This window comes from Lithobates pipiens, unplaced genomic scaffold, assembly GCF_037356315.1.
Source record: "Lithobates pipiens isolate NorthernLeopardFrog02 unplaced genomic scaffold, aLitPip1_a1.2 Scaffold_22, whole genome shotgun sequence".
Classification (NCBI taxonomy): Eukaryota; Metazoa; Chordata; class Amphibia; order Anura; family Ranidae; genus Lithobates; species Lithobates pipiens.
Window position 1 is genome coordinate 311,926,750 of NW_027507784.1, and position 23,524 is coordinate 311,950,273.

The following is a 23,524-nucleotide window of genomic DNA, read 5'->3' on the forward strand; positions in this document are numbered from 1 at the left end:
GTCCTCAAAGAGTCCCCAAGAGATATTAAAAAAGAAGAAAAATTGTTATTTAGTTCAATTTTCCAGCCGTTACAGTAAATAGAAATATACGTTTTGGGTTCACTGACCCTTTAAACTTGTAAAGAGCTAGTACTGGTTACTTTAAGTGCATAAAAGGCAGTTGTCACATATTTCAAAACATGCCTTCCCTGAAAAACAGATATTCGTATGATCACTTGCTGATTTGTCGTGAGAAGGAGAGCAGATGTAACTAACCAACTAGCAAGTGGTTTTGAGCCAACTAATCTACAAGACTGAAATGCCCAGAAGTTGAGCATTTTTTTTTCATCATTACCCAAATCATTATTCATCAGTCATCTCTTGAAGGCCATGTTTCAGCCAGTCAGCTAACTTACCACATCCAGTTGGTGATTAATCTCTTGCACCTGTTTCAGAGTGGTGTACATGAAGAAGCTACTCAAGGTGCTGTTTGTCCATTCGACTGTGGTGGTGTAAGTACTTGTGCAACCTGAAAGTCAAAGAATATTAAAGGTTTACAGCCTATCAGGTAATGGAAAAAAGATCTGAGATTCACTTATGATAGTCATAACATGTTAAGCCGCATATATAAACTGAAAATTCAAGTGGTCCTAAAGGCAGTAAGCTTTTAACCCTAATGCATTCTCTGCATTAAGTTACAAAGCCCCCCCCCCCCCCCTTATACTTACCTGAGCTAAATCTTCATTCAGCAATGTGCACAAGAGCAGAGGCACCTACCCAATAACTCCTATATCCCTTATGGTTGCCTGTATCTAATAACGCTACTGTCCATATAATCCCATCCTATTCCGTAAGCCTCCATAACATCTAAAGCTCCTGGAAATACTTAATATTCATACTCTTACCTCATCCTTTACATCTGGAAACTACATATCCATTAATAACTCCATCCAACTCACCATAACCTTACCCACATCACCTTCCCCTCTGCCCCATTGTTTTACCTCAGCAACAACTAGGTTGATGAACAAATAGAACAAATAATTATAAACTACACTTTTCTTTTTAATGTGTTTAATTTGTTCCTCCAGAGGTTGCTAGGGGTTCTTTGAGCAATGAGCAATTTCTGCCTCTCAGAAAAACTTTCCACTGAAACCATTGATCTTCTTAGCTGTTTGGAAGGGGGTCATTGACAACAAGTGTAAGGTTGTTCCCAGTGACTATCACACTAAAGTATCATGAGTTGTAGATATAGCAATTTTTAGCAGGAGTTCCCTGACAAAAATTAATAGGAAAGTTAGTTCAAGGATCCATCTGTGCTGAAAAGGTAAGAGCTGACAGGGGAAGAGCCTCACTAACCCCTGTCATAAGAACTATTGACAAGGATGTAATTGTGATCCATATTGGCGCATAGAAACCTATGTTAAATGGGGAGATATTACTTTTTTTGAAATCATGTTTAGCATCAGATCTGTCTGTGATGAGATTATCATCACATCACTCACCACCACACTGTCCGGCCTTTAATTCAGAGATATAATCACACAAATAATGGTGCATGCAGTGATTAGGCAATATGGTCAAATTTACCATTGAGGGATAAACTCTTCAGATTTCCGATAATCCATTTGGCAATTTCTGTTCTGGTAGAATCGGTCATGCTGCTAAAACCTTTGTTCAACTGGGTCACACTGCAAAACAATTTTGAATATGGAAATTTCATTAAATAGTTGACTTCAACCAACACTTAATAGATTACCTGATAATGTTATAGTAACAGGAGATTTCCTAGTTATGATTTCATCTAAGTTCTCTACAATAATCTATAAAATGACAAAAGAAGCTCAGACACGCTGTAAGAATAGGTCAGGAAAGAGAATTCTAGTTTAAGAGAGTAGGAGAAACCAGTACATTCCAGTTGCTTTTCTTTTATGGGATTTCCAACTGATCAACCCACCCCCTGTAGCAAGCACTTACATGACAGAAAGTGTGTCACAGTCCCGGATAACAAATACCGACAGGGTCTCCCTTGTAAAGAACTGAATCAAGATAGAGATCCTATACGTAAACAGTATTTCTATTTGTGTTCTGTTGTATGTTGTCACTTGAGTCTTAATTATATTGATATATCGTTGGAGTATCTGCTGTCCGATACTGGTGTTAATTTGGATGTTTCTCTGAAAAAAAAAGAGATGGGCAATTAACATACCATGGCAGATGCTAAACTTATCAACCCAGCCACAAGAGAAAACATTCCCTCCCAATTCATGCATGATTCTGTTCCTCATTCCTTGTTCGTTCGACATTACCTCTGTCCGCACCTGGCTTACGTATGATTCTTACGCTGTTAAACCTTATTATTCTCTGCTCTCCAATGCAGCAAGGTTCTTTTCTTTTTCTTTTTTAATTGGCAATTTGGAGGTGTGCCCACTTAAGGTTTTTAAACAGAGGTCCCTGTCAATTCAAGTAGCCCCTGATAATGTCCTGTTGGATGAAAACTGTTGGGCAGAGCTTGCTGCACTGACCAATATTATAAGCTGCTGTCTTTAGGGTTAGACATGTGTATACATGTGAGTAAATTTATGCCAGCTTTTTTTAAATGTATTTTACTTTGTAAACTTGTTTCTATATAATAAATGCTCCATGCATGTTCATTTATGTTCATATGATAAGGATTGGGACATGGACATGCTGGAATTGCAATAGTGATTATACTTTGGCGCATACAGGTGCAGTATTTGGTAAGTGTGCACGTTACTTATTTTGGTGATGGGGTTTACACTGTGAGGATCTCATACAAGATTGTCTTTCTTTCTTTTTAGATTATTCTGGAGTGTTCACAATGGTTTTAAATAATCAAGACAGGGAAGATTTTTTCAGTAGTATGTTTATGTGCATTTTTTATTGTGTTATCTTGTGAAGCACACAGAATTTCGTATTATGTGCTTTGATTGTAACACAAGTTGCTTTTTGGACACAGGACTTTTATTTCATAATATGTTTTGATTGCAAACTGATTGTAGCACTTGGAGGTTGATTTACTAAAGGCAAATAGACTGTGCACTTTGCAAATGCAGTTACACTCACTCCCCCCAGACCTTGAATATGGTGAAGCTCTACTAATTTCCATCACCCAACATGTACAAGCAAAATGCAGTGATTTTTTCTTTTCTGTGCACCTGATTGGGTATTCTTTACAAAGTAAAGCTTTATTGCATGAGTTTGCCTGTGATTCCAATAAGCTGGGTGTGAATGGGGCCTCCATTTATGTTGGGCTGCACATTTCATGTCATAAGGGATTCACATATATCATCCCCTTTTACAAGCAGCTTAAAAGTGTTCAACCAGTGTAGACTTAATTTTATATGAGTGGTGAGGTCTGCACAATACAGCGTTCACTGGAAAGGTCGGAGGAGGCTCCTCCAAAACTGGTAGGTTATAGCCAGACACAGCACCAACCAGAGACAAAAAAGTAGACCTCCAGTAAGCTATATATATGACTGCGCTTAGTCCTTGTTTCTCCATAGTTAGGTTAAATATTGGTCTTAATGTCTACAGCAATAATGTGGGTTTCCAAAACCCTGCAACTTCCAAAACTAAAATGATAAGAAAATCACTCAAGCCTTTATGTTCACAAAGTTAAAATATTTTTTGTTATCCTCCATTAAAACATCACTAAAAAGATCACCCATGTGTATTTGATGATAGTAACTAGATGGTAGTGCCACCCAGGTGGTTCTGGATTTGGAGATGGATTCAATTGAGTAGCTTATCCACCTTAACGAGTTTAAAGGTTTCTCCATCTTCTTAACAGATTCTACCCTATATGTCTTGGCAAGTAAATAGTATAAAAAAAATACCTACCGTATAGCCAGTCTCAGAGAAGCGGGTCATAACAGCATCTACAGTTTCAATGGTTTGGGTCTGGAGGTAAGTAAACACTTGATTGACTTCCACGTCACTCTCATAAACATTCTCCAGCACAAACATGTCTCCAAACTGGTCAGTGGTAAGTAGCTGAAATACTCCCGACTGGAACTAAAGCAAGACGGTGTAAAAGAAGAGCATTACCTAAACATGCTTAAAGCTTTGCCATTAAGCCCTCCTAAAAATATTCTTTGCATTAAAGATAACCTAATAGATGATTTTTGAATACTCTCTCTCAACGCAAGTTTTCTGTCTCTTAGTGCAAATCTACCTGCTCAGACCGACTTAAAACAGGCTCTCTATATTGTTATTTTATCTTAGCAGTTATTCAGCATGGATGCTGCTGTACTTCTTGATACTGTGTGGCTCTGATAACTTTTAATGAACATTAGCAGAGGTCAAATACATACCACGTCGAAGTTTATGAAATAAGTTCTCAATTCTTCATAGGTGATGTCCACAGAGTAGTCTCCATAATAGTTTTGAATATAAATGACAGTGCTGGTCTCTTGTTTTGTGCATCTTTCAGCTAGAGGCAAACAAATCACACTGCAGCAAGGGATAAACAATAGCTCTGATACATGGGAATTATAGATATGCATGCCCACTACTCATCCACCTCAAAATCTGCTCCCTCTAATTTTACTACCACCTACTCTATCAGGGTTTTTGTCTATCATAAGGCAACGGTATCAGGTAGTGCAATCTAGGGGCAGCTTGAAATTAGGCCTTTGTGTATTATATTGGTAGCCTGCTACTTTCTGCTCATACATATGCTTATCTCAGTTTATGCAAGCGGAGATCCAGGAGTGGAGGGGCCTAATACTAAAACTAGCAGGTGGTACCTGAAACTATGAGGAAGAATAAAGTTGAACTCCAGGATAAATAAATATTGTCTAAATACAAGAGGCATGCTTACTTGAATCTTAGTGTGCTTTCTGTGCCTCTTTCAGATATGTGCAGAAATACAGTGTAAGCTAGAGAGACATTAGTAGAACTCTGGATATATCTATGGTAAAATGCAGTTCCATCTTGTGCCATAGGGTATTTTGGCTATAATTGTAATAGCAACTTGCTTTTGAACTTAGGCAGGACTTTACAAAGTTTAAAGTTGTTGAGGGGTTAAACTTAATTTTGGGATTACAGAATCTTGGGCTTAAACATATTTCTCTGGATATCCTGCACAGCTACTGGTCTGAATCAGAGTTCACAAACACTGCGGACCCTATTCATAGGACTAGATTTCCAACACTGCAGCCTGTAAGCACACAGGTTTGGTACCCAAAAGCTACCTCTTTCCCTTTAATGCCTATAGGCACAGGCCTACTGTGCCTAATGCTAAAATGGACACTTCCTATCGGATACAATTGTATGCCCTTATGTCTCCATTGGAAAATAACTATTTTCAACAGCAATTACCTTCTGGCTTGTTTGTTTTATCATTTCTCATGTAGTTCTGAATATGGTCAATGATGTCCTTCCTGTTTGTATCCTGTGTGTCAGTGTAGACAAAGCTAACGGCTTGTATGCTGTAAGAGAGAAGTTGCGGTTGTTCAGTCTGATTGAGCAATAAACATGATGGGGGAGATTTACTAAAACTGGTGCAAGCAGAGTCTGGTGCAGCTGTGCATAGTAACCAACCAGCTTTTTACTTGTTCAATTAAGCTTTGACAATAAAACGTAAAAGCTGATTGGTTACTATGCACAGTTGCACCAGATTCTGTGTGCATCAGTTTTAGTAAACCCCTCCCCCCCCCCCCCCCCCCCCCGGTGATTCTTAGTATTAAATTCAGTTATTACAATCATAGTATTTTTTTTACTGATTATTGCCCTGTGGCCTTAATCAATTTTCTGGATTTGAATCATTTTTCTATTAGCAGGTTAACAAATTAACACTTACAAAGATGTCTGGAATCCACATCCCACTTCCACCGGGATTTCCTTTAGAACTTCAGTGTCAATTACAGGCAAAACAGGGTACAGTCTTGTCTCGAACCAAAGGGTGGTCTCGTCTGAGGTAAAGTCTACAAAACTTGTGGACAGTTCCGAGACTGTTTCAGACAACATGTAATGCCTTACCTCATCGGTAAAGGTCTTGACCTAAAGGAAAAAAAGACAAGGACAATGTTTATTAATTGTTTAAACTGTACAATATGACACAAACCAGTTTTGGGGTTTCATTCAGGGGTTTTGCTAAGTGGTATAAAATGTGGACAACACATGAAACACTTGCAGAGTTTGATTAAAGTTTAACCAGTTAAATAAAATCAAGGCTAGAGTTTTTGCCAGTGGTGGTGTCTTAAAGGAAAAAATTATAGCAACCATTGCTGACCTTCTTTTCAAAATTCTAGTTGCCTGGTTATCAAGTAGGTCCACTAGATTTATTAATTCCAGAGTTTTATTTATCCAGAGGTCTTATAGACCCCACATCCCTCCCTAAAGAGGACCTGTCACACACTGTTCCTATCACAAGGGATGTTTACATTTCTTGTAATAGGAATAAAAGTAGGAATATGTAAAGTGTAAAAATAAAAGTAAAATAAACAATGAAAAAATTTATTTTAAAGTGCCTCCGTCCCTGCGTGCTCGCGTACAGAAGCAAACGCATGCGTAAGTCGCGCCCACATATGTAAACAACATTCAAATCACACATGTGAGATATCGTCACATGCGTTAGAGCGAGAGCAACAATTCTATCCCCAAGACCTCCTCTTTAACTCTAAACTTGTAACCTGTAAGACATTTTAAATCATCGTATATGGAGATTTTTAAGCACTGAAGTTTGGTGCCATTACACGAGTGTGCGCAATTTTAAAGCGTGACATATTAGGTATCTATTTACTTGGCATAACATCATCTTTCACATTATACAAAAAAATTGGGCTAACTTTAAAAAAATAAATTTTATTCATGAAACTGATATTTTTCCTAAAAAAGCATTTTAAAAATTGCTGCGCACATACTGTGTGACGTAAAAAGTTGCAACAACCCCCATTTTATTCCCTAGAGTCTCTGTTCAAAAAAATATATAAAATGTTTTGGGGTTCTGACTAATTTTCCAGCAGAAAATACTGATTTAACCACTTCAACCCCGGAAGAATTTGCCCCGTTCCTGACCAGGCCCTTTTTGCGATACACCACTGCGTTGCTTTAATTGAAAAATGCATGGTCTTGCAACGTTTTACCCAGACAAAATATATGTCCTTTTTTCCTCACAAATAGAGATTGCTTCTGGTGGTATTTTATCACATCTGCGATTAATATTTTTTGCGCTATAAACCAAAAAAGCAACAATTTTGAAAAAAACACAATATTTTGTACTTTTTGCTATACTAAATATCCAAAAAACAAAAACAAAAACGAATTTTGTCACCAGTTTAGGCCAATATGTATTCTTCTACATATTTTTGGCAATAAACATATATTGATTGGTTTGTGCAAAAGTTATAGCATCTACAAAATAGGGGATATATTTATGGCATATTTATTATTATTTTTTTTTTTTACTAGTATGGGTGTAATTTATAGCTACACAGCTAAAGGTTCTTCTCATTAGCTGCTAAACATTTGTATTCACACCTAAATCTGAAGTCATGGCCATTCATCAATAAAATGTATTAATGGCATTTTAAACATTCTATACGTTATTTTAAAACCATAATTGGATCAAAGTGCCTATATTCCATTGTATTACCACTGGGCCCATGATGAGCTCCAGTCTGGGTGCCTCTGCAAAAACATAAGTTTTTTTGCTCCATCTACACCACTTCTACTACCTGGAACCAGGACTTGCACGACTACAGACCTATCCAAAAAGCTTCCATGGAGACGAAGCTTCCATGGAGAGAATTATTCTCCACAAGCTGAAACCCTTGTTTGCATCACACTTCAATGTTTTTTGCAACCTCCCATTTGCAAGCTTAACAACAATACTACAGGATAAAAGTCTCTCTTGTATCCCCTCTATTTCTCTTTTCTGTCTTTTCCTCATCTATAATTTGACTGCAATAATCAAAAATGTGCCTACTGCATACTTATTGTGCTTTGTGCTGTTTATCAAGTATGCATGTATGGGTTTGATACACTTTAATTAATCTTCTGCAGTGTGTTTCAAGTACTTGTAAATCAGTTAAAGTCTGAAGAATTTTTTGTCTCTCCCCAGACAGGACCCTATCACCAATTTGCAACAAGCATTGGATTACACACTGTAAATATTTAATTGCATTTTTTCCTATTTGCTTTACATTTTAGAAAACAAAATCACGTTTGTTAGGTTTGTGTCATAAACTACTGCATATAAAGCAATTTGTCCTGCTTTTCATTACTTTAAAATTTCTTGTTTTACAAAGGTCCAAAAAGTAGGAGAGTACTTTTACTCACTATAAATGGTACTAGATTCAATGAATAAGATGTCAAGTAAGTGAAGCTACAAGAGGCAGAAAGCAAAGCAAACAGACAAGCAGGGTACAATAGACCTCCTATGTCTAGAATTGCTAGCTTCTATGGCCAAAGTTTGATAGAACAGGCAAGTGTTATATCCAAAACGTTGCAACATAAAATATGAACGGTACCTCTGGTAAATACTATTAGTTATATTTTAACACACACCACCAAACACTATAAATGACAGTCCTCCAAAAACTAATATAACCTTGGATAAATGCTTCATTTTGTTTTTTAAACCTTTTTTAGCCCTTTCACTGGTCCTTTGACAATCTTTTTAAGCCTTAGCATTTTATCTATTTTTTTTTTTACATGGATACAATACAAGTCTACCATATTTAAAGGTTAAGCCTGTTTATTGTTGTGATACCTAGATATTTTCATGGGACATATTTCTTGAGTATAATTTGAACTGAAAAGGCAAAGTACTGTAGTACTGAGTACTGTGGAAATTGTAATAACCTATAGCAACCAGCTAGCAGTTACTGGGTTGCATGACTGCTCAAAGCAGCTGTAGGACAATATCTGGTTGAAACAAGTAAGCAGTTTCATGCCATTGCTTTTTGCAGTTAATGCCTGTATGCCATATGCATGCAGTTCAGCCATTTTTTTTATATAGTTCAGTTCATTATAGCGTCTTCCAAAACAATGGGCATGATAATTAGGCCCATAAACAATGGAGGTTGAACATAAGGAAAAATAACCCCTTATTCCAATATCTTACACTAACCTATTAAATATCAAATATTGCTCAAACTGGAACCTACAAAGAATGTTTAACGAACAATACTTAAAACACTAAAATGTCAGAGTTGCTACCCTGTTTTTCAGTTCATAATTAATATAAGTTTGTGTTAAGTGTTAAGCCAATGCTTGAACGCAGAAAGTGGTGTTAGGGAGTTATTTTTTTTTTGGTGTGACTTCAGTTTTGAAGTGTCAAATTTTAATCATAATTATGTAAATGTTTTTTTTTTTAACTGCACATAGTATAAGTAAGCAGTGAAAGCCTAATGAAAACCATTTTGCAATATAGTTATGAGGTTATTTTTTTAAACAGACATTTTTAATCAGGTTAGTCATTAGACATTAAGGCCGCGTACACACGGGCGGATTGTCTGTCCAACTTAGTCCGCTGAACCGTGTTTCCGCGGACAATCCGCTCGTGTGTGGGCTTCAGCGGACTTTTCAGCGGACTGTCTGACGAACAAAGTCTTACGGAATTTCCGTAATTTTGTCCGTTCAAACTTGGTTTTGTCCGTCCAAACTTAGTTTCAGCGGACAGTCCGCTCGTGTGTAGGCAAGTTGGACGGACTAAGTATGGCGCATGCTCAGAAAGGATTTACACGGCCGAAGGTTGCATTGCAGTGTATAGGACGTCGTTTTTCTAGTCCCGTCGTACGTGCTGTACACGTCATCATGCACACTTTCAGCGGACTGTCTGCTCATCGTGTGTGGTCAAGTCCGTTCATTCAAATTTTGATCGGACTGTCTGTCGGATTGTCTGACGAACTTAGTTGGGCAGACAATCCGCCCGTGTGTACGCGGCCTAAGACAGATGATATTAGTTATATTTTTATTTCATGCACTGATTTTCAAAAATGAGACTAATTTGTCTTTTAATAAAGGTAATTTGTATAGCTATTCATCTCTAATTAATAACTTAACATAAAAACATGAAGCAACTGCAAAGCTTGCAAAAATCACATGGACAGAAAATTCCTTAACATCAAGAGGATGCAGGCTACTGAAATGTGTCAAACTTTGGTTTTTTATATTCCTTTACTGGTACAAAATTAGGAAATGTGTATTTAAAATCCAAAAACGTCACTTTCTGATATTTTTTTTTAAATCTAAACTGATTAACAAATTGGCAAAAACAGATGAAGCTGCCAATATATAGGAACTGCAATGGGCACCTTTTCAATCCCATTTCAACACCCTTTTAAGTAATTGACTACATGAAATAATTTAGCAATTATCTCTCCACACCAGTTTATTTCTCCTGCAACACTCCAGCTGGAAGGAAAAGCAGAAAATCTACAAGCTGTTTTGCCACCCGAACAAACATTGTTAACCTGTAAAAATATCTTCCAACTGATCAAATACACATAAAAGAGTACTAGAGGAGTAAAAGAGAAACTCAGGGTCCCATACAACATTTGGTGATTTCTTTTCACACCATAGTTTACCTCATAAAGAGACCTCCTTCGTCTCCTTTTGGAAAACTGCACATTTTTCCCTTTTACCTTTTTTCCATTTACCTATCAAAGTAAGTATTTGTTGTTTTGTTTTTTGTTTTTTTGCTAGCTACAGTTACAGATAGTTATTCCTAGGCAGCATTCTTAAAAAGGGAAGGGTTGAGACACAAACTTCTACAGGGAAACCGAACCACTGATTGTTCCAAGACATGTAGAAGGTTGGATGGTGATTCAATCCACTGGTGCCCACTCAAAATAGAAATAGGTTGAATTGGTCTTTAATCTTATTTTAACAATTGATTTCAGAATTTCTAAAACTAAGAAAGACTGTGGCCTCTGAGGACAAAGTTGAAAAGCAATTTTTAATGCTAATGGTATTCATCTTGATACAGTATATCTGCTAGTAGGCCTATACAAGGTTTAACAGTAGATCAGTGCCCAGTGTAAGATCAATAATATAACACAGTAGGATTAACAAATTACCTGTTCATACTCAGAAACAAAAGCATCCCAGAAATTGCTCAAGTTTTCCACATTTTCCTCATGAGTACCATTAGTAAGTACCGTAAAAACCTTTTCTACAATTGTGACATCGGTGTGTGCCTTAGAGTCCAGCACGATAAACTGTCCAAGCTGGTCTGGAACCAATATGTCGATGGAATCCGACTAAAAAAAGATGTTGCAAGTTAAACACAATCAGATCTTTAAAGCCATAGCTTTGTAGAAAATATCAAAGATCCTGTCTGCTTCCTTGTGTAAAGACAAAGTAAAGGCTATTACATTCCAGCTGTCTGTGACTCTTTTGGCTCAATCAATAATCTCAATTGGCAGCAGATTAAAAGCAGATAAATTGCATATAAAGTACAAAGAGAAGCATGTCCAGCATTCACTTAGTATATAGCCTGCTGACTTTCTTTTATTTCCTATAGATGATTGAGATTCCATACTGGTATAATAGTAAGCTGACATAGATAACGCGGCAAATGCATTGTAAAACATGTTTACTGAAATGTAGTGACTGCTTAAACATAGGTCTTATGTGCCATTAGATGCTGATTACAGGTCCACTTTGTTTTTGCATGTTTCCTTACCACATTGTAATCAGGGTTGATTTCTAGGATTACAGCAACACTGACGTCATGTTTAAATTCCAGGTAGTTGTCCGCAAGCCAATCTGCCACTCCATTTGTGCAGTCTACAATTCAAAGATGAGAAATTCAAAAATGACCACTACCTTCCCTAGAAACTTCTACATCAACAGCAATTTACTCTACAGCTATAATATTTACTGTTTATTTTTCTAATGGATAGCAGCAAGTGCACCTGCTTACCTTTATATGTTCATTTTTTATTCTGGCTTTAGATCCTTTTTGCCCACAGATCATTATGAAATGTAGCCCTCTTATTGGGTGGTATTTCCCATTGAAGAGACTGGTAACCCCAGCCAACTATCTTTATGCTGGATGACCGATCTCCCATTAGTTCTGCAGGGAGTGCCCGTGTTACATATGTTTTTGTTACGGTCTATTGGAAGACAAAGATTCCAACCCGGATAAAGCCTGGGTGATGATGCAACTCAGACTCCAAAGAAGACTCTTTCCTTACAGCAGCAAGGTAAGTGGAAGAAAAGGGGAGGATGGGGTTCTTAAAAGGGTTGGGGAGGAAACACTTGCTGTGAGATTGTTTTTAATGGAATTCATAGCTTTTCTTTTAGGCCTCATGCACATTGAGCACTTTCAAGAGCATTTAACATTGTTTTGCCTCTAAACGAACCTCTATGGTCACCTATGTGTCCATACACACATAGGCATTTTACAGCTATATCAATGCAGAAGTATTTAGAGGCAGAAAAGAAAAAAACATTGCTTACCCATTCAGAAGATGATTGTTTTGGCAGAAAAGAAACATCAAATATGCCTAAATGTATCTAAACGTGTCTAAACGGTTCAGTGTTCATTCATTTCTACAAACAGAATAAATTAATATTCTGGTCAATGGAATGAATGAATGCCCAAATTCTTGACACGCCTAAACGCACCTAAATGTATGTGCAAAAGGTAGTTTTAGGGCACTTTATTTACAATGATTTTCTCTTGCCAGGAAATAAGGAAAACGCTTAGCCCTTGTACACACGGTCGGTGATTTCGACAACCAAATCCGTCGGATTTTGTCCGTCGGATTTTGTCTGTCGGATTTTGTCTGACGGATCTTGTCCAAAATTGTTGCATACACACGGTCGGACAAAGTCGGAAAATCGGATCTTTCAGAACGTGATGACGTAATTTCGTTACGATGGGACTACGTTCAGGCTAGTAGCCAATAGCTTTGATGTAGGAATTTGATCTGAGCATGCGTGGCACTTTGTCCGATCGGAATTCTCTACACATGATTGGAGTAAGTCCGATCGGAGCATTTTGACGGAAAATATTTCCAGCAAATTGGAAAAGTTGGTCCGACGGATATTCCGACGGAAACAGTCCGATGCAGACCACACACAGTCGGAATATCTGACAAAACGCTCTGATCGGACACATTCCGTCGGAATTTCCGATCGTGTGAACAAGGGCATAGTGTGCATGAGGTTTTAATATCTCTTTTCTTGATTTTTATTTTTATTTTAGGAACATTCTTGAAATTTACTAAAATCAAACTAAATTTTGAAGTACTTTTGAACGTCATTCATCATGTCATCGTAAGTATGGAGAATTTTCATCAAAATGTTTGTACAAACCATTCTTTTAAGAATCAAATAGTGTGTGGCCAGCTTTAGTAATAAATGTTTATTTTGTGAATAAAGATTTTTAAATATACAGTTAGTCAGTAATATTTTTATTTAGACGGGCAAGTACCTGCAAATAAAAATGTTGATGACATATAGCCTTAGCAAGTAAATGCAAATAAAATAAGAATTTTGAAGACATATTGAGTTATTCAGAATTCTCCGTTGTATAGATAGCTTGTATTATAGCACTTACACCCAACCATCTTGATAGCACTTGTACCACTTGACCACATTTCATATCCTGTTGTAAAATGCCCCAGGATTTGAAGGCATCATTCAAACAATAGAACATTATTTTATCCATCCATTCTTATTCATAAAGATGAAAAGCAAAAACTTACGACTAGACTCATTTCTGAGGAAATTTGAGATCCAGTTGGTGACTCCTGATATTGAATTGTCATTCATTTCCCTGTAACCAGAGCCAAAGCCACCCACACTAAAGGAGAATCAGAAAAAAATATGATCATTTACAGTAAAAATCATAAAATGAAACACAGATGTAGCCCCCTCACAAAAAGGTATTACATAATTTGATTAAGCAAAAGAAAGATGTGTTTTCCTGTGTTTAACTGAATGTAATCCTGTGCTTATCAAAATATTATTCTTTTCTATTTTGGTTCTGCACCTAGGGCTTCTTACCAGAATACTTCTCTACAGTTAAAGTTCTTCCATGGAATGCTTTTTAAACATTCTCTCTAATATTGTTTTGTATTTTTTGTGTATTAAATTAGAAGTGTGCCCTCTTTTTATATATATTGCTGCATAACATAATTATAAGTCAATATACACTTACAGTTTTCTCTTAGCTCCCCTGAAAAGTCCCACAAATGCCTGCTGAGACTGCTAGGGAAGTCTACCTAATGCAGCTTCCTGGGATGGTGTGCCAACAATGTTGCACTGCTCCTCACCTCTGAGTTGCCACTCTTATATAGGCTGGGCCTAATTGCACCACAGTGGGATGAAAAAATATTGCAGAAGGCACGACTTTCAACATTTTCACTGCTGATGCACAGGTCTGTAGCTTGTCAATTACCACCTGGCCACACCTAGTCCTAGACACTGAATTATGGATTGACAGCTCTGCCTCTGTTACTGAAACCCTCCCACTGTGAGCTGCAGTGTCTGGGGAGAGGATCATTTAAGACACAAATATAGATGCAATTGGCTTAGTCAGAGATGGTTTTTGTTTTTGAAGTTTTTTGTTTACCATATGAGACTTGTTTAGACTGTCATACAGAAGCCTATTGTAATTTAATGCATCTGCTCGACCACTTGGCAGGCCAACTAGTGCTATCAATCTATAGTTCAGTGTAGAGACTCATAGCTTAGGCAATGCTTTGACTCCTGGCGGCTGTGGTAGTGGAGTGAAAGTGAGATAAGTACATGCATCTGTGGGGTCTGCATTAAAGAGATCCTGTTACTTTGCCCTGCATAGTCGATGCAGAGATTCACTTTAAGGTAAACTTCTTTTCTTGACTCAAAGTGGAAACTCTGCAGCCCCAATACCTAGTCATAAAACATCACCCCTTGTGCCATTCATGCTTACATTATCTTGAGATTAGAGCAATCTTCAACCACATTGACAGACAGATCGGAAAGTTGTTCAGTGCTAATTGCTGATGTGAAGTAGCTCATGGACTCAGTAAAGCTGTACCAGTCATTTGATTGGTACTCATGAAAATGTGTCTTTATTATTCCCCAGATGCCTTCCAAAAACAGGAACCGTACTTGGTAATTTATAATGATCCTAATGTTAAGCTGTTGGGGGAAAGGAAAACATTGTCAGCTGGTAAACTTGAAGTTGTTTGAAATGGTCTTACCTAAACCAACTGCTGAACAATACTGAGTTCTTTTTTGACAGCACACCATATTCAGACTATATATCACTGCCCGAGTGTGAACAACCATACCTCATATTTTCACAAGCCTTAAAGTGGATGTAAAACCTCACATTTACCCAGTGAAGTGAACAGCCTCAGATTATACACAGGGATGAAACAAATCTCCCTACATAAGTCTTACATGCATATCTGCTGTCTTCAGATTTAAATATTCTTCAGAAAGTGCACGTTGTGTTAGAGATTTTCTCTTCCTGTTCAGCACTGGGAGTGGATTCTTGGCATACAGACAAGACAGCTAATTGGAGGAAAGGCACACACCCCCACTCCACATAAGCAAATGAAGGAAGTAATGTGCAGAGCTATGCTGTGACAAGACAAGCTCTCTGCTAATCTATTTATAGCAACCTCCCTCAACACAAATTTCAGGCTGGTTTTATCTTGTTTAACAGAGAACTTGTCAAAAGTCATCATGCTGTGTTATGAGCAACGAAGCAGCAGAAGCACACGGGACATAGCGCTTTGGAGAGAGATAAGAAAACACTACAGATATATGTGTTTAGGCCAAATTTTATTAATCAGGTTTACATCCACTTTAATGAAAGGGCAGATGTGTGTCCCCCAGGACTGTCTGGCTACACATTGATGAAAGCAGGTAACTATAGCATTTAGCTGAAAAATTATGTATATATCATTAAGGAACCCTAGAGGACTTCTATGAGTGCTAAATATTTTTTATCATTAGCACTTTTGTGATATGAATTGTAATAGACCTTTTAATAGATTTACTATACGACCTCATGGCACATAGTTATTGCCCTGAGCAGTACCTAAGCATCTGAAGATACTGGCACTGCTAGCCTAATTTTCACTGTACAAAGAATAAGTTAACTGCTATATACCTAAAAAACACTCAAAAACACTCAAACTGAGTATTTTCAGGCATTTCCATTGAAGTCTATAGGGCTCAATTCTGCTTGATCAACATGCTCAGATCTGAACAGTGGCTATTGGAAACAATGGAATTGTGCTTGTTGAGTGTTATGATGCTTTGAGATTCAAGCTACAAAATGTTCAGGTGTGAATGGAGCCTAAGCACACTTGAGCAGAGTGATTTTCAGGTGTTTTTCATTGAGATTTTTTGCAACTGTATACAAGCATTTTAGAAGTGTAGCTGTTTTCCATGTGTATTAAACCTTCAGGTTATTTACTTTAGCCCATGGAAAGCAATAGGGGAAGGAGACCAATTTTTAAAAATGCCTGAAATATGCCTGAGAAAATATTTAAATATGCTTGATTTGAGTGTTTACAAGCATATCTGTTGAAGTCTTTGGAGCCAAAAATGTTCAAATCTGCCTCAAAAGTACTTCAGGTTTTGGAGTGTCAGTTGTCGAGCTATAGGCGCCTGAACATTCATATGTGAACAGCCACCCCTGAAATGCATGGGAATTAGGACGCTGTGATTTTTGGAGCTTCAAACTACAAAATGCTCAGGTGTGATTGATGGGAACTAAAGGTCCTTGTTCGAGCACTCTCTGTAATAGGATGACAATCCTCTCTCCCTGTCTCTCAATTGTTCTCCTACATTGCCACCTTGACGTATGGGCTTCCGACTGAGACTATTAGTAGGTGTTTCACAACACACATCAGGCAGGCATGCTCCACTATTGTCACCATCAGGAAACTTGCCCTGGGAAATGACATGCAACTAGCAATGCAGTGCATGTATACAGGAAGTGGCTGAAAAGAGGCTGAGATGAAAAAAAAAAAATGAAAACAAGTATTTGTTATTTTTCACAACAAGGTTAGCAAACAAACTTAAGGCTGAGGTCACCAAGATGGAGTAAGTGGTCATATGCAGCCCCAAAAAATACTAGTTTGAGATGTCTGCATTAGACCAAAGTTCTTTCTTCTAACATACGACTTGGTATCTGTGATCTACTGTACAACTCACCCTAATTAAGACGGTTCTCAGTTCCACTAGAAGCAACCTTATGTATGTATATCCTTTAGCCACCCAGGCATCAGTTACTGATGTAACACGACTTTCAATGTCAATGGGAGAGGCAGAAGTGAAGATGTTGGTATGTATGAACATATCAATAGTCTGATTTATGTTCAGATATGTAACAGCTTGGTACTAAAAAAACAAAACAAAAAGAAAAGACTTTATCAGTAAATGAGAGATGACAAAAATAGAAAATTTTGCATTCTGTCTCAAAGATCATTTCACCTAAAAATTATATTTCAGTGATGTAAGGATATTGGCTAGCTAAGTCTTATGTTGTTTAGTAGAAGATTTGCCTGCTATAATTTTGGTTCTGCCCCTTACAATATTGGTGTATCCTCAATGTGCACTGGGACTAAAATCATCATAAGCTACCTATGGTCTCTGCTTTAATGTAAGAGGGACTCTGTTGGGGACCCTGATAGAAAGGGGTACTCTTAAGGCAGACTCTGATGTCTGCTGGGGACCCTAGTGCAAGAGGGGACTTTGATGGGGACTCTGATGTAAGGGGAGACTCTGATAGGGACCCTGATGTAAGAAGGGCTCTGATATAAACAGGAACTCTGGCTGGGACCTTAATGTGGGGGGGGGGGGGGGACTCAGATAAGGACCCGGATGTGGATCATCACCATCATGAAGATTTTTTTTTGGACTGAATTTTTTTTTTAAATGTAACGTGGCCCTGAAATGTTTAGAAACCCATTACAGTATGGATTACTTAACCTCTTGCTGCCCCAGAAATGCATATGTGCATCGGCAAAGAGGGTAAACTTTAATGCCCACACACTGCGTCTATGCATGCAAGAGCAGCCACAGTTTTGTGCTGAGAGCATGCTCACTGCACATCCCAGCACAGTGGCTGAGTTGTCAAAGACAGCTCCCTGTCTCTAGTCTCAGTTAAAAGAACATCAAGGCTGGGTCAGAAGGGTTTAAGAATTCTGTCTGAGTTTATTTACTTATTGCTGTCTGTGTCCTTTTGGTGAGATTTAGCTTTACTGTCCTAGAGACAAGGCAGGAATTTAGAGGAGATCTCTCCAAAGGGTATCTGATAACTGCTGTCTCCATTGGAAAATTTCCTCTAAAGACAATGGTCACCTGGACCAACAGACCGAATGAGTATCGCCAACAGGAACACAGACAGCAATAAAAACTTACTAAGCTTATCTCAGTAAGATGAGGGATGCTAATTCAATTTTGGGTGCATGTTAATGGATGAAGTTGACCATTGGCCAGCAGGGAAATCTCCCCAGAATAAATGGCTTCAGTCCTCAAAGACATTCACAAGTCTAAGGAAATGCGAAACCCACTTGAAGCAGGTCAAATGCAGGCCAGAAGATGGTCAACTGCGGGTCAAATGCACCTGTCAATGAATTCTGAATGATATCAGAAGCATCTCAAACTGATGTAAAACTGATGCCATTAACAGAAGCCCAAAATCCATTGACACAGGCCCTTATCAGCTTCCCTCTGACTGTCACTACCAAAAACAATAGTGAGGGCCTCCTCATAATAGTTGTGGCAGAGGCCGCATCAAGTATCCAATCCAAAAACAAAAAACAACTTACGCCATCAAAATTTAGGTTGAGACGAATTAGGTCAGCATAGCTTGCATATTCAACGGATTTCCCCAAATTTTGCACTAGCCAGTTAACACTGTTGAGTCCATATGTGCACGCAGAGCCTAGGGACAACACAACACTTATCACATGGGATCACAACTTTGGACACAGCTTTTACAGATGTCATGGTTTGCCTGACAATGGTTATTTTTCTTTTCAGTCTACCTTAAACTGATTTAAGCACACTGCTTTACAGCCTTCAGTGTTACCTACCTGCCACAATGGACAATATGAAACTTTTAATTTACTGTTTAATATATGGACTGAAGGAGAGGTTACACAGTAAGTTGCAAAATCAAACAAAACTATCAGGTGTATTCTGCTTTAATTTGCAGTGTGACATGAGAATCGCAAAATCCAATCCTTATAACAGCTATGTACTTAGCCATTTGAGCTTTGCGTTAATGTTTACTTCATACAGAAAATATTTGTAAAATATATAAAACAGTTTTTAATAATGCTGTCTACACAAAAATACATACAATTTATAAAATGTATTATAGTTTTCAATATTAACAAAATGTAGAATACAATGTTCTATTTTGAGACAAAACGGAGTAATTCAATTGACTGTCACCATCTACATATGGCCAAGAACCACACTGATTGGCTCCTGGTTTTTACAAAAATGCTACAGCTGATAAGTCACACTCAAGTTTGTATTGTATTGCATGATATAGATAAAGGGAAGGTTATATATTTGATAAATTAAGCAATTTATTTTGTTTTAAGATATAATGATTGTGTTAAAGAAAAAAAAGTTATTTTTTACTAGAGAAGAAAAGTTGATTACTACCTGATTTAGCAGCCTCAGCATCCAAAAACTTCATCCTGTATTGGAACACTAGCTGTTTGATGTCATCGGAGAGTTGATCATAGACTTTATCATATCCTTGGTAGCTATAAAAAGAAAAAAATAGTATTATGTGAAAAATAAACAGTGACAAGGAAAGCAGCAGTGGCTTAAAGCTCATTAAAGATATCAAACAGGCATCAGAACGAAATAATGATATCTTGATTGCAGTACAGGAATAGATCATAGTGGGCAGTTTATTGTTGCTTCAATGATTAACTGGTAAAATGTTTACACTGTCCAAAATCTTTGTCAGTTGACTGTAAACATATATACATTTTAGGCTGGCAAATTTGGTGGTAAACAATGGGGCTCTGTGTCTGAATAATAGAAAATTTGAACTCCATGGAGCGAACATGTGCCTCCCCATAGTGTTTGTAAGCAGTTCAAAGCATGAGCAGGATAAGCTGCTATGGAGGGAGAAGTATTTTGAATGGATGTTCTCTGAAGGAATTGGGGGAGGAGGGCATGGTAGTCAAGGGGATCCCCCCTTACATTCAGGAGGGCAAACAGTGACTGTACAAAAACTGTAGGATCAAAGTTATCAGTTAAGGAGTTGGTAAAATACCTCCTACTTAACTTTCACATTAGGCTTTCACATAACAGGCTAAAAAAAGACCTTCTTAGAAGGCAAAATTTGACTCCCTCCACCCCCCCAAAAATAAGACTTTTGCTTATGTACTGTGCATAACCGTAGCAAGGCTGAATACAGCAGAAGATCAATCAAGTACATTATAGGTAAATAAGTATCCTGATTAGTCACATATCAGTACTGTCATTGGCATTTTTTTTTAATAACATATACACAACTATTGTAAAGAGTAAACATTTTAAAAATCATGAAAGATGGACACTTGATTTGAGATAGGCATATTCCAATATGGTCATCTTGAGCCAGATTTGGTAAAAAATGTTTTTGTCTGACCATTTTTTTCCCATAAAATAATAATACTGATATAAACTAGAAATAAGCATAAAAAGGGCACTGAGCCAACACAAACATGCATTTTTATAGTGTAGTCAGCAGAAACACTTGCCTGACTGTAGCTGGAGCATCCCTGAACCTCTAAAGGCTGTCATATGTCAATGGACATCTTATGACCTATTGGCAATATAAGTCAACATGACATGCCTTTGCATTTTGTTTCTACTTACATGGCTTGGAAGTCAGAGCAGTCTGTTATAACAAGCTTCTTCAGGATTTGCTCATTGGTTGCTACGAGCAAATAACTAAGTTTTCCCTGGAAGATGGCGGTTAGCTGAGGCTTACAGAGGGGATCTTGAATGTTGTTTAGTTTGTCCAGAAGATTATTAAGCAAAGAAAAAAGGACATTGACATCATAATTGCTTTCTGGCAAGCTGCTCAGGAACCCAAAATTGTAGGTAAAGTCATTGCTGTTCAGCAGATTAATCACAACAGTCGAGGATTCTTGGCTGCTAAATGCATTGGTACTTTCAACATATTGCTGCAATTGTATCTCAGTGAAGCTGCTTATTGCAGAGTTCTGAAAGGCAGACAAGAAGAATAATTAGATTGGATTGTTTGAAGATAACACAGAGTCAAACTGCTAGACACAGCTAATAAATATATATGTGGCAACTGTTTTTACCCACTAAACAGATTTTTTGTCTATCCAGAGATTTGCCTAGCCCCCCCCAGCCAAGTTGGTGACTTGATTTTTGTCTACTGTAGGAGCAGTAGATTAGTGATACTCATTCTATTGATTTTATTCTTCTCTCGACTCTGATTGATGTGTTCACAGTAAGCACATGTGCATGCAGCATGAGTTGGCTTCTATGTCTGCCCCTAATTCAATTGTCTTACAAATGGATGCAAGAGGCAGGTACTTAATCTAGTTGCATTTAAAATGCATTGAATATTTTGAGAAAATTTGGTCATCATTATTTTACTTTGTTGGTCCTTCTCACCATTGCCAAACTGCACACAGGTTTTCACTCCAGGCCATGTGCCGTGCAGCTCCCACCTTCCTTGGGAGAACAGCAATGCACCCAGGGACACTTAAAGATCTCTTTTATAGGTTTGGAGAATCTTTGGGAACAAGTTCAACGCCTTCAAGTCAGGAAAGCAAGGTTTGTAAAGAGCCAGGGGCTGTGTGATGACTAAACCCTAATCTAAAGTCAGTGCTGAGATTGTTGTGCTGAGTGGTGCTGCTATAGAGCCTGTTCAGTTATCTGCATATCTGCTATAGTACCTTCCCAGGAAATCCAGTGCATCATCATAGCACGTCTATTTTCAAGTAAGTACTCAGACCAAACACAGCCCTCTTTTTTTACTACTTTTGTCAGTAAATTGTGTATTAGAGTTTCATACAGAGTACAGTTGAAAACTCAGTAGAATATGTAGAATATATTGACCACAAAAAGAAAATGTATTATTTTTTTCCTACTTTAATTAAGATCACCTATGAAAAGTTAGCGAAAAGTTAGGTTTTAAGTTAAAAGTAACCTTTCTATCACCTCTGGAGAAATATGGCATTGCAATGTAACCATAAGATACAATGGTACCATGTGTAAGTAATAATAGCTAAATGGCTAAAGACCAGTTAGATATAGAATGTATATTTAGGATTATTTATATAAGGTAGGAAACTTACCCAGTTCTGATTACCGAAACCCACTTGAAAGTCTTCAAAGTTCATGTTGCTCTTAAAGTACGCATAATAGACATTAATTGAGTTTCCTAAGGTGTCTTTTATGCAAGCTGCAGAGACAAATACAATACAGTATATGATAAACTAGATAGTATCCATAAGATCTAACCTTCTGCAAAAATAGCAAATGTATATACAGTATAGAGAGATGTAACAAACCATATCCATATTTTGCTAACATTTAATAATTTCTGTGTATAGTTTGTAAATATATATGACATATACATAGCAATATTTGTTCATTACATACTCAGGACCTGCTTCCTGCTTTGCAGTGTTACACAGTAGTTGCACTTTACTGTCCCATGTCACAAGACAACTGTGGCTAAAAACATATCTCAGGGATGTTAAAAGTGGAAGAGACAAATTTATTTCACTGAGACGCTGAGGGCTCCCGCTAGTGGTTAATGTACACATTCTGTTTTTTAATGCAACAACAAAAATATGGAAGGGCAACTTGCAAAATGTGACAGTCACATGAAAATTAATCCTTTTACTGCTCAAAATGTTACAAGCGAAGCTATAACTTTAAAAGGAGCGTGTAAATTCCCACCTTCCCCACTACCTGTGCCACTAAATGCAGCTTCAATCCTGAGAAATGGTCCCCCACAATTTCCAATGGGAAATTGACACTTTTGGGAATGTCAATCTATCAGGCCCCCTGCAGCACCTATTGGTTCCTTCTGCTGACTTCCACCTCCCTACAGTCTCCTCTAGATTGGGGGACTAATTCTCAAGATCAGAACAATGTTTGACAGTACAGGCAGTGGGAAGGGTGAAAGGTGTAAGGATACCTTCCCTGGAATAGTGTCAGGTCTCATTAAGGTACAAAACATGAAATATGTGCTTGCTGAAAATACACTATACCATCCTCCCAAGAAAATAATGCTTCATAATATGTTCGCAAAGCGCTTTTTGGTTCATTTTGGTCTAACTGTAAGGGATATACAAATATATGTAAAGAAAAATATTGAAAGGAACTATATATATATATCTTATACATGGTGTAACATGTTTAGACATAGGGTGTGTTTGGCAGGGTTTACTTTGTGTGTGTCTAAGTTTGCATACTCACATTTTGCCTTGATGAATGTGGTTATCCATATTCCAATCTCATCTTGAGTTTCATTGCTTAATGAAGAATACTGCAAATCCAGTCCCTGGACACTGAAGGGAAGGAAAAAGGACACAGAGGTTTATTT

General features: G+C 37.6%; 1 protein-coding gene across 1 annotated transcript in view; it reads right to left on the minus strand.

The window, feature by feature from the left end:
- LOC143925739 (uncharacterized) overlaps positions 1-23,524 on the minus strand; it is a 77,687-nt gene that overhangs the window by 42,472 nt on the left and 11,691 nt on the right. The window contains exons 10-27 of the mRNA XM_077450191.1: positions 23,398-23,489; positions 22,266-22,372; positions 20,806-21,155; positions 19,594-19,697; positions 19,007-19,010; positions 18,744-18,876; positions 17,125-17,310; positions 14,879-15,090; positions 13,671-13,768; positions 11,639-11,742; positions 11,031-11,213; positions 5,807-6,006; positions 5,326-5,435; positions 4,317-4,435; positions 3,844-4,017; positions 1,957-2,156; positions 1,570-1,670; positions 396-508 (exon numbers count right to left, since the gene is read on the minus strand). Coding sequence (XP_077306317.1) covers positions 396-508; positions 1,570-1,670; positions 1,957-2,156; positions 3,844-4,017; positions 4,317-4,435; positions 5,326-5,435; positions 5,807-6,006; positions 11,031-11,213; positions 11,639-11,742; positions 13,671-13,768; positions 14,879-15,090; positions 17,125-17,310; positions 18,744-18,876; positions 19,007-19,010; positions 19,594-19,697; positions 20,806-21,155; positions 22,266-22,372; positions 23,398-23,489 — 2,590 coding nt within the window. The remainder of the gene's footprint in view (positions 1-395; positions 509-1,569; positions 1,671-1,956; positions 2,157-3,843; positions 4,018-4,316; positions 4,436-5,325; positions 5,436-5,806; positions 6,007-11,030; positions 11,214-11,638; positions 11,743-13,670; positions 13,769-14,878; positions 15,091-17,124; positions 17,311-18,743; positions 18,877-19,006; positions 19,011-19,593; positions 19,698-20,805; positions 21,156-22,265; positions 22,373-23,397; positions 23,490-23,524) is intronic.